Source organism: Amblyomma maculatum, chromosome 7 (assembly GCF_055883805.1).
Source record: "Amblyomma maculatum isolate TAMU_Amacu chromosome 7, ASM5588380v1, whole genome shotgun sequence".
Lineage (NCBI taxonomy): Eukaryota > Metazoa > Arthropoda > Arachnida > Ixodida > Ixodidae > Amblyomma > Amblyomma maculatum.
The window spans coordinates 113,939,753-113,952,019 of record NC_139350.1 but is presented as its reverse complement, the minus strand read 5'-3'; the positions used below and the strand labels follow the sequence as shown (position 1 = coordinate 113,952,019).

Genomic DNA, 12,267 nt, shown 5'->3' with positions numbered 1-12,267 from the left:
GTGGAGCGAGGTGAGCCAGCCGGGGCAGCAACCAGGAGACTAGTGCCAGACGAGCCCGGAGCCCGCGGCAGTAGGAGTGAAGTTTTCTCAGGTGAGAAAATGTTGTATAGAGGTGTAGCTTATAATAGGTGATGTGTGGAGATGTCGGTGCATTTTACAAGGCAAGTAGCCGATTGTGAGGATAAATGAAAAGTATTACTGTCGGCATTAGTGAAATTATCATTCCATTGAAGGCTTGGTAGAGGACGAACAGGAAAGGAGCAGATATATGCCAAGCAACAACAGTAGCGAAATCCTTGTAGCCACGACGTTTATTCCGGGTCGCTGAACATAAACAACATAAAAATATTTGGATATCAAGTTAAGCAATAGCTTTTGTTTCTTCCCCTATAAAGCCTTTGAGGCATTACTTTCCTAACATAATAATTTGCGTTAAAAGGATTGCATAAATAATGTCAAGGATTATTCGGTATTCGCTGGCTTTGTAAATTTTTTCAGTGTAGTATCCAATTCAGCTGACTGCACATTGCTACTTCACGGAAGCACACAGTGCACCGAATTCGGCACAGCACCATTGCTTCGTAAGCGTCACCGATAGATTCTTCCACATGTTGTGGCTCAACTGGGTTCGAGTTCACTTTTTCAGCTTCGTTTGTGCGCGGTAGTGCGAAGTGACATATTAGGATATTTTGTCTCTAGCACAGCCCTGACTAGAAACGCTGGTAGGGTCCGGGATAATAATACCCCTCTCTTGTTTAGTTTGGTATTTCACCTTATTCTCCACTTTATGCAGGCATTGCAGTCCGCTCTATTGCTTTAAATTTCTGTGAACGCTTGGTGCCCACAACGTGGGAGTGTGGTGTACGCATCCTCATTCTTCTTAATTTCTCTACCTGTTTGTGCAGAAGCTGAAAATCAGCCCTGGGTGTCTGTGCTTACCATTACGTGTAAACGAGTGCGGGTCTTTGGCCGAACGTTCTACTGGTTCCGTGGCGCAACACGCATTGGTGGCACGCCTACAAAAGAGTTCTTGACAGGTGGGTCTCTCTTTCATGGGCTAATCGTATTTCTAAATAAAAGATTTTTAGCCCGCCAACAAGGCGCTGCACACTTTATTGGTCATTGGGGGTGCGATATCGCCAATCACACATATGCGACAATCTTGGATGTCTCTCGGAGGAATATTTTATCTTGGATCGTTCATACATTATTCGCCACGCGACATGGGTCCCCATTTCTTCTGCTGTTTCCCAGATAGCAAAAAATGAGCTATGACATGGGGGCCCGCGTTGGGTCCGTGGGGGCAGCCCATACGGGCCCCATGCGGGATTTGCAATACGTACACAGAGGGGGCCCACGTGGGCTGCCCAATTTGACCGCGATTGGTCCCAATCACTATCCGTGTGGGCAGCCCAAATAGGGCTACCCGCATTAAGCCCATATAGCTGAATCTGGGCCGCATACCAGAATCATCAATGGGGGCTTCGTTTACGAAGGCAGTGCCGCCCCATTGAGCAATGTTTATTGTTTATGCCGAATAATCCCTCCAAAACCTGAATTGTTCCAGAGCGGGCTTTGTGGAGGCCATACCGTTTTGGGCTTGCCCACATACTGCCCTCATGGGTTGAATCTGGTATTTTCGGGGCTGCCCAATTTCCATTAATCATCAAGTGTGAAACAATGAGCACTGTTTATTTATCTTGTATTCGACACTCAGTAACATAAAGAAATTTATTCCCAATTCACTACAATTTTGTGGGCTGGCCCACATCACCCCCCATTATTTATTTCGGTGGTGTATGTAGAATAATAATGACGCAGCAAAAAAATCGAGGTAGTGCAGTACATACTCGTAAAGCGGAACAGTAACTGCTGCTTATTTTCTGCCAATACTGTATAATTAACGTAGTTTTTAGAGTAAAATTAGTTTTTATTCATGGGCATGGATATGCGTAGCATGGTATGTGAAAAATTCAGAAGACGCAATTAGCGGCCGGTATAAGATTAAATACATAAATAAAATGGTGACTGAAATTTAGAATGAGGACGTTTCAGAGCGGTAAGGCCGCCTACGACCAATTTGGGGCCCACTGCGGCCTTTCATGGGCAGCCTTAATCAAGATTCCCTTATTTTTACCGCATAGAGTACGAATATATGTTGCATTTGCCCGCAATTAATGCAAGAAATACCCATGTGGGCGGCATGGAGGCACGCCCGCTCTTCAGTCCGGATGCAAATCACGCGTGACTATTCAGGTTTTGAGTGGGAAGGCCCATTTGGGCTAGCCCGTCTACTATTCGCTTTAGGCTCAGATTTGCATCGGATACGCCCTAAAGTACCCCGCAAGAGACCGATGCGGGCAAAAGCGCGAAGGAGCACTTTCCTGTCCTGCTGCAGGCCATGCGGAAATTATCTAGGTTTTTGGTGGGCAGCCCCATTTGGGGCAGCCCAGGAATTTTGTGCATGAAGCCTACATTTCTGTTTCACCTTCCCTCGAGAACCCCTCAAGGGTCCCATGTAGGCAATGCGCAGGCATACCCGTATTAATCCCCGCCGCACCCCATGCGGGACCTATTGCGATTTTGAGTGGGCAACCGCAATTAGATTAGCTCAGGATTTTTCTACACAAAGCCCAAATTTTCTTTGCATCGGCCCTAAAATACCCCGAGCGGGACCCTTGAGGGCCAGATGTGGGAATATGTACTCAGCCCTTTTCACGCCTATATGATGCCCAGATGGAAAAAGCAGGGGCAAGCCTAAATTGGGCTTGCCCGCTTGATCCCTAAAGAGAGCCCTCATGGGTGTTAGCGTGGTTTCCCAAGCCGAAATTGCCCATACGGGCCCCAGGTGGGTCACGTGATATGTGCTACTTGGGTTACGACAGGTTCGCTCGCCTAATAGAGTTCGCGCGTAACAACGTAAGGCGCAGGTCCCAGTTAACCCGATTGCTTTGTTCGCCAGCGTGACACACGCGCTTGGTTGTTGCGTTTGCCCCGCTTCCTTTTGGATAATTCATTATTATTGCGGTCCAAATATACGAGGATGCGTAAACTGGTCGTGGCAGTCACGGATGCGGACAAATGGTCATAAATATTTAGGCTGTCTTCATTTCTGCCATCGCGGCAAGTCACGCAGCTTAGGCGTCCTACATTCATTACTATTGAGATTAAAAGCATCGTGTGTCCATAGTACTATCCCGTACAAAAATCAGTACGGTAAGTAAGGGTTCGTATTGTTTACTTATGTAAAGTCAGTCAATAAATGTCTCACAGAAAAGACACATCCTGTGCTTGATATCTTGTCAATACCTACCAAATAGTGGAACAAACAATTATTGATTGGATGTACTCATATGGTTGAGTGACAAAATGTGTCAAAGATGACTTGGCACAGATTGTCAACATAGCACAGATTCTGCTGTTAATGTTCAAGTTGCTGACTGACTGTGCTGCAGTTGTTGAGTTTACAAGTTGTATCATGGTTGCAGCCTGCACACAAAATTTCAACCTTGATTTATAAGCAACCGAGTTGTGGACGGCATGTACGACTGTCATTGAGTTAATAAGTTGTAACCTAGGCGTTAACTGCGCACAAAATATCAATGAATTATCAATTCCACAGAAGGCGTCCAAGTTGCTGACTGCTTTGAAGTAGTAACCAAGTGAGACGTCTGCAAATTATTCTTTTTATATTAGATAGGGCTGATTAGTCATCTCTTTTAATATTTAAACATCAGTGTATGCGTTTTCTGCATCAGGAGCTACAGCTGTAGGCTTCTGTTGCAGCTTGCAGTTAGCCAGGCGGTTCTTGATGTTGAAGGCACTGGACCATGGAAATGTGCCGCATGTCCGTCCGCACACTGAGTCGATCGGGTTGGAAATCGGTTGGACCGATTCTGGGGCCGATTATGGCATCACCGTCCAAATAACCGTTAGAAGTGGAACCCCGTGGCTGTCACGTCATGGGACGAAACAGCGGAATAGTTTTGGGATCCCAAAGCTGAGATGGCGGCTTCCCAAATGAATTGTGCACACAACCGCCACCCCACCCCCTTACAGATTTAATAAATGGAGGCTAGAACCGTTTCGAGGCCAAGACACATATTGATGTTCAGATAAGAACGGCAATCGAGGGCCTGTGACATTTTTTGGTTCTCAATGAAATATTTTTTTGTGTGCGCTAATATGCACTAGTGTTTTGGAAAAAAAAATCGTATATCGCTGAGATGAAAAATGCCGTTTTTGCCATTTCAAAAAGGCGGAAGTTTGGAGAAGTATTCTTTGCGTAATAAAATATTGTCATCCTGTATTTTTTGCTCTAAAAATGTTTGCAACGTTTTCTTTTAAGAGAAATATTATTGTCTTGTTTTGTTGCCTCATTTGAATTAGTACAAAATTTGAAACATTGCTCTAGGAGCGACGCACTGAAAAAAAATAACATTTTCAACCTAAATACGGGCATGCTGGTTTACATTGTTGGCACGAAGACATTTTATATTTATTTCTATGGTTTTTTTCTTAGTTTCAGACTTAATTACGAACTATCATATTACATCAAATGCGCCAGAAAATCGAAAACAGCGAAAAAAGGGCAACTTTGATTCCAATTAAAAAAAGCATTGCCTTTGATTTTTATGGAAATCGCTCTCAACATTTCTTCCTAAAAAAATCTTAGGGGATAAAATATGCCGCATTGTGTTGTTTAAAATTAGCGAGATGAATATAAAACTGAGCGCTTGTTTTCAAATTTGTCACTATTCAGCTTTACATTCTGGGGCGACTGACTAAATTATTGGCTCTGAAACCTTTTCTCTATATTACCCGTGCCTTCTACATTGTTTCATAGAAAAACTGAATTTCTGGAATACACGGTTCTTTCATCATGTTACGTCGCAATCTCCGAAACTTCAAAAATATCAAAAAGTGGCCAACGTCGATTCCAAATTATTTAAAATCTACCACGTCTTCAATTTTTATAGAAGTATGTTAAAAACATCATAACTGCATTATGAGCATCAGGGACTACGAAATATTTCATTATGTAAACTATATATATATATATATATATATATATATATATATATATATATATATCAATAAAAATAAAACTACGCGCATATGTTTTCATTCATACATGGGCTACGCCTTCCCCTTAAGGAGTGGGCGTCGAAAGTTCGATTTCAATTTAGTATTTTCTAATTTTATTAAGCTTTATCGTGTGCAATATTCATAACTTTCTTAATGCTTATAATGTCATTTTCTTCTTGTTGGCACTGTTTATGATTGCTTAAAGTGAAACAGATTCGGTATTTCTTGTAGCTTCTCCGAGTTTCTTGCAGTTTCTCAATCTTTTATATATATTGGTGCGAAGTGCAGTGGTGTTAACCCAGTTCTTAATTATGGCATTTATTTTTTGTATTATCAGGAAAATAACAATACTCTTCATGAATAAATGTTTTTGATTATGCACTTATATTGAATCATAACTAAAACGTTTTGTAGACTACTAGTTTTCTTGGATTTGTATATTTATTTATAGCAGCAGCTCCAATGAGCCGAGAGATGTCTATTTTTGACAAAAGAGTTGTTTAGCTAGAAGAAAACGCCACCCGAGGGGCGAACGCGCAGTTGCCTTAAACTACAGGTTGCGTACGCTTTGCAAGTTATGGGGGCGACGGCTCGCTCCTTGTTGGGTCGTGTTTTAGCTTACAAGATAGCTCTATACACAACAATACTCAAAGCCAGCCGTAGTGAAAACAACTTTCATGGAGTGCACAGGCTGGTCCTCAGCCGGGGTGGATCGTGTGATGGGTGTGAGAGCAACCGGAAGAATAACGGGGCGAGTTGTAGACGAGAGAATAACACAGTAATACGAAGAAACCGGCACTGTTTACCAATACGAGCAACTTGTAAAAACGGAAGACAGGTATCTTGTGGTCCTGGACGCAAGGCCGCGAGCAATGTTGTAAACGAGTTGCATTTCGGTGCCTCCGGTTGTAGTAGAATGAGTTGACATGCCATGATTTTCTGTTACCGTCATTTCAGAATGAATCAGCAGCAACAGCAGCAGCAGCACACCGGTCGAGCCTCATGTCGGCTGTCCAACGTCACGTGCAGGCTGTGGAGATCGCGGGCCAAGTCCCAGTTCAGGGTATCTACGTCCAGCGTTTGCAGCTGGTCCCCAGAAGGCTGCTGCCGGTGGAAGTCCACGGCAGGGATCATCCTCAAGGTACGGTCCACGATGCTGCTCGCACTCACCGAGATGGAGTCCTCGGCCTTACAACGGCTTGCTTTAAATAGGCTGCAGAGCATCGGCCTGGGCTGCAAGGTGGATATACCCAGAGATGACGTTTCGGAGGCAGCGGCGAAACATCGGAGAAGGCCTGCCCTGCTCCGTAAAAATGCTTTTACAATGTGTTTCTCCGAGAGTATCAAAGAAAATTCAGACATTTCTTGCGGCCAGGTGTTCGGCGTGGGTCTGCAGCAGGTGGTGCAGAGCGAACGGCATCGCTTCCCGGCTTCCACTCCGGTCCAACCGGGCTCCAGGTCCTCGGGAAAGCTGTACCCGGATGCGGGCACGGCCGACGTGCTCTCGCGACGCTCGGCAAACGCCATGAAGAGCTTTCTCTCTTCTGCCACCGACTTCTCCACCGAGGTCTCCCGAAAGGGCAATATGGAGTCGCTATGCCGCCGCAGTTCAAACACGGACCCCGAGGAAAACGACATACTAGCGGTGCACGGCCCGCATATACCGCGTTTCATTAGCTGCTGCCTCAGTTACCTAGAGAAGTATGCCCTCAACACTGTGGGCATATTTAGGCTCAGCGGCTCCAAGAGGAGAGTTCGTCAGCTTCGCGATGATTTCGACAGTGGCCGCGAGGTGAATCTGGACCTGGAGCGCCCCCCGCCGCACGACGTGGCGCAGCTACTCAAAGAGTACTTGCGTGACCTTCCGCAGCCACTGCTTACCAGGGGCCTTTACCGTCCCTTCATCTACAGCCAGCGCGTGGCCGACCGTAGAAAACAGCTGGACATTTTGCGAGAGCTGGTGCGGCTTCTTCCCACGCACAGCAGGGACACCCTCTGGGCACTCCTCAAATTTCTCAACACCGTGGCCGACCACGCGGTGGACAAAACATCATCCACCGGGCAGCTCCTCCAGGGAAACAAGATGGATGCTATCAACCTGGCTACAGTTCTGGGACCAAACATATTACGCTTCAGCAAAACTTCCCAGAAGGACCAATTTATTGTAGAAAACCTGGAGAGGGCTGACGAGAGCAGCGAGATCATTTCAGTCATGCAGCAACTGATCGAAAACTACGAAGAACTATTCAAAGTATCGGCCGAGGAGTTGGACTGCCTTTACAAAAGGCTGCTCATCGAGAGCCCCGCAGCCCTCGAAAATCTCCTCAGGAGGCGATACAACAGCGCCCCTAGATCTGAAGACGAAGACGGTCGGGAGGAAGTCTTCCATGGTGCGAATGTAGAGGACGAGGATGAGCTCGAAGAAGTGCTGCGAAAGGAGGTAATGCGTCCCACGACTACGACGCACCCGGGCCAAGAGCGGCGCTCGAACGCTCAGCAGCAGGAGCAGTTGGTGCCTTTCCACATCACTCCTGATGAGCCTTCAGAGCGGCGACCCTCCGCATCACCCACTGGCACGGAAGGCGATGACAACGACGTCGGTGATGTCCTTGTCGCCAGTTCATAGCTTGCGACGCTGAACGCGCCACTAGAACTCACCTCCTAGCGCGCGGAGCAACACTTGCCACCTTACATTCACATTACTGAGCGATTGAGACATTTGAAAGGAATTTACATAAAAATTGAAGGTGATTTTTTTAAATTAAAATTTGCGCCGTTTTTGCTGCTGTTCAACTTTGTACTCATTTCATCCGCATTAGAGAACACATTTAGTGGTCTAGAGCTATCGATTGCGGCTAACATTAGAAAATAACCTTATAATAAATAGAAAAACTTAAGTGACAAGAACATAACTCGTCATGCCCGTATTTCGCGTACACTACAGTTTGACCTTAAGCCAACCTTTAGCATGGTCACTGCTTACTCCTTCCTCGCACGTGTTGTGCACGGAACGGGCGGTGTTCGATTCTTTTTTTTACGCATGCTTGCCACGAAAGCTCCTGCTGTTATCGATGTCGGTGAGCCATTTGGAGAAGTCCTGTTCCTCTGTTGCGGTTAGTCCCTCTTGCTGCAGAATCTGTGTCCTTTATGCCCTTGCCCCTACACGTGTCCACAGCAGGTGGCGAACATCCACATCTGCAGATGGTGTGGAACACTTAGGGCATGTGGTGGGTCTGATGTCTTCTTAATATGACGATGGGGTAAGGGCCACCCCAGCCCTTGTCCCTCTAAGGGAAACCTCCTCCAATCTCGTTAAGTTAGGAGGGAAGGGGAAAGTACACGCGGGAATAGGAGCACGTGTACTTTTCCCTAAAAAGGATGCTAAGATGGGAACAACGGAGCGGGCATCAAAAGGGAACCTGGGGGGGTGCATTAGTGTTTGGAAGTTTGTGTGTGAGGTCGTCACCTTTCCTCTGCTGAGCATTCTCAGCATTGTCTTGTGTTCAATGTATCTGGATGCGTATCTTTGTTGCTTTCTTGAGTGCGTGGATTTTCTGGGTAACACATAGCGGCTAAGCGGCCTGTATAAACGTGGGGTTCTGTTACGGAATCAATTTTATTTATGGCCTTCATAGCATCGCGGATTGCATAAAGTTCCATCATAAGCGGATCCGGGTATTGTGCTACATATTCATTATGTACATTTAGTGCACTGCGTGTTGGGCTAGTAGCTGCTGCTCTACCGCCATTATCTATACTTTTGCGTCCGTATATGCAATACAGGTATTTACCTGGAAGTGCTTTAACCAGAGGTCAAGATGCCAGGTTTAATTTACGACGAAGCCGAGTAGTCCTGTTTCTCTTAATAGTCATGAATTCCCACGGAAGGGGTCATCCATTGTTAGGTTGCACTGTCACTTCGTCATACAAGGATGCTATGCGCATAACAATTTTTTTTCATATTCCTCGTTGCTTGTCGTTGTTCAGTTAATCTTGTCAACATCTTGGGCTGTGCAAATTCTTAGAGAATAGGGATAGAGGTAAGTGTTGGTAAGGCCGTTTCCAATTCCACCCGCTGTCACCTCGTGAGTCTTTGGAATTGGGCCTGGTATAGTATCTTCGACTGTAACAACGATTGTACAAGACGTCTTGCCATGTCCGCTCGAGTTCCCCCTCCCCTAGACGACATGCGTTTTATCAAGTTGAAGGAAGTCGCAGCTACTTTTTTCACTTTATTTATTTATTCATTCATTCATTTCTTTATTTATTGCTAGGAAAGGCAGAGAGGTTAGTCGGAATGAATAAAATCTGACCAGCTACTCTGCACTGGAGAAGAAGAGGAAAAAGAGGATCATGCATGATGCTTGGCGATGTGGGAGAAGGCATATGAAAATTTATACAGCCATGGCAATTTATTTTACAAGCACGAATAAACTCCAGTGGAGCACTAAAACGGTAGAGCCCGCAATTATGGGAAATTCTTCCCCTTGTCCTCCCAAGCACCCAGCAGCAGTTCCAACGACAGAGGCCTCTTGTCAAAATGCTTCAAGAAAACGGCTAGCACATTTCTTTCATGCGCATACACTGGGCAGGCCAATAATATAGGATCCACAGTCTCTTGGATGCCACAATTTGAACATTCCGGCGAGCCGACCTGTCCAAATAAATCTAAGTACCTGCGCTTGAACGCCACGTTTAAATGCAGTTTGTATAGCAAGCATGCATGATGGCGCGGAATTTCACGCGGAAAATAAAAAGTAAATGTTTGACAGAGCCGCCTTAGGCGAACGTGTCGGGCATCTGGCTGGGCCCAATGAGCTGCCGTAGAATTTTTCCTACAGTTCTTTATCAGACACGCCGTATCCGCTCTTGAAAAAGGCACAGCTATTTTGAGGCCATTGCTGAGGCGACATTTTGCTTTACACCTGCCTTTTCATTTCCATGGCGCCCGCAGTGGGGATTCAATCAAACATAATCATGTACGTTTGCAGTCGAGCAGATTTATGGAGGTCAATAATGTTTAGTGCCAGAGACTGGTAGGCGGTCTGCCATAAGAAATTTTCCAAATTTGCAATGCTGTCTTTGAATTCATGATTATACACAATTTTTGGGTGGTTTCCTACATATGTAGCGAATAGATTCCCAAAGGGCTACAAGTTCAGCAGCGGTTGACGTAGGAGTATATCTTTTAAAGGAAATGTAGAGTCGTTTTCGGAGTGGGTTGTGACCACAGATGCAGCGCATGCCTGTGCTGACATAGATCCGTCAGTGTATACGTAAATATAAGGGTATTCTCACCATATGTGCACAAGAGCAAGTTTTTTGAGCCCTCTTAGTAGCACTATTGATTTTTCTAGTATCCCGGAAACACGAAGGTGCGCCAAAGGTTTATCCATCACCCATGGTGTTTGAGCGATGCGATATGGGAGGGCATATCCCGTTGGTACATGCAACTGATGGTGGCGGAGTTAAAACAAAAAACTTGTAAAACTGCAGTCCGGCCGCTCACCCAGAATTTTACTCAGTGGGTGAAGAAGGTGTCGTATAAGTGCGCATAAATTTATACGAAGTAGTTCGTGAGACAAGTATGTGGATATTGGGCGAGCATGTACCTCTTCGATTGTGCCTTTGATAGAGGCATACATGGACAGTCCAAGGAATATTTTCAGTGCCTGCGCTTGCACGCTCTCTCAAGTCCGCGAGCAGGAAATCCTTATATTAAAATTCTGTGAGGCTGTAGCGGATGCAGCCAACAAACAGTCTCGCAAAGTATTTGTAAAGAGCGCTCAGTGCGACTCCATTTGATACCAGCTATAAAACTGAGAACATCGCAAAAACTGATTAGCCTTTTCTTCACCTTAATAATATGTTCTGACCAAAATAGTGTGCGGTCTATAATTACTCCCAACAACTGTGATTGAAGACGTACGGTATCACACCTCCATGAAGAGTAATCTGGTAGCGGCTAACACATTTTCCCCCAAATGCTAACACTGATGCCGTAGGTACATCGATGTCGATGACACAGCTCGTTTCAATCTCGCGCCTAGTTGCGGCTGCGTCGAACCAAAAGCTCAGGTACATGTGTCAGCATATGCGCTCATGTGGATATTAGTTGGCTGTACACTCAGTAGGCCAATTAGCGCAACGTTAAATTATGTAGCGCTCTGTACTCCTCCCTATAGAGCGCTAGGACCGACCTGATAGAGTGTAGTATCTCCATCAGGCTTAGGCAGGTAAACAGAGCGGCCGTTGATATAGCTCACAGTCCACAGGTGCAGCTGGCCGCTAACTCCCATGTCGTAGAGTTCATCAACATTAGCATCATCAAGGGCGTTGTCGTAAGCCCCTTTATATCTGAAAAGACGCAGCTACTAGTCGAATCGGACGCTTTTCGTGTTCTACTGTCGCCACCTGTTCGATGTGGCTGTCGATGGAAGAGCGTCCCCGCAGAAATCCAGTCATCATATTCGGATAAAGAGTATTATTTACTCAAGTCTTGCCAGCACCATTCGTTCCATAACTTTTCCAACACAGCTTGGTAGTGCAACTCTCCGGTATGAAGTAAGTTCGAGAAGGAGCTTTCCAGGCTTCAAAATAGCAACCAGGCGGCTAATGTTGCAGTGTTCAGGAACAGTACTAGAAGCCCATGTATTATTGAAGTAATTATGTAGCGCAGTTGAAGCATCCCTGCCTAGGTTTGATAAAGTTGAATAAGTACTCCCATCAGGACAAGTAGCAGATGAATGCCGACAAGAAGCAAGAGCGATGTCCAATTCAGGTATTAAAAAGGGCGAGGCATTTTGATCATTCGGCAAAGGCAGCGCAGAACCTCTGAAATTGATGACTGCGCCTGGTTTGTGCGACCAACCATCTTACAAAAATCTTCAGCTACGTAAACTTCATAGCGGCGTTGATGAACGGACAAAGCACGAAAAGGGTGCTTTTCTTGCGGAAGTGAGCGCAAGCTTCTCACAAAATGCCTGATATGTGACACTGGCTTACGGGGATCAATTGGTGAGTAAAACTATCTCCAACGTTGTCGTGTTGACCTCTCCAGATGGTGCAAATTTTGTCGTTTAGCTCGGCGAGAAAGTTGGAGATTGTACGCGGATTTCGTTCTTTTGTACATGCTTAAGCCCGCCGACGAACCGCGCGAAGCTTCTCAAATTACACGTC

General features: G+C 45.7%; 1 protein-coding gene and 1 pseudogene across 1 annotated transcript; both read left to right on the top strand.

The window, feature by feature from the left end:
- The window catches only part of LOC146184457 (rho GTPase-activating protein 6-like), a 40,442-nt pseudogene extending 39,174 nt beyond the window's left edge, over positions 1–1,268 (top strand).
- Positions 1,269–5,979: 4,711 nt separating this feature from the next.
- LOC146184456 (rho GTPase-activating protein 6-like) lies at positions 5,980–7,791 on the top strand. The gene has a single exon (XM_084608804.1). It carries the CDS (start codon positions 6,020–6,022, stop codon positions 7,712–7,714), a length of 1,695 nt encoding a protein of 564 aa, XP_084464930.1. The 5' UTR covers positions 5,980–6,019; the 3' UTR covers positions 7,715–7,791.
- The last annotated feature ends 4,476 nt before the right edge of the window (positions 7,792–12,267 follow it).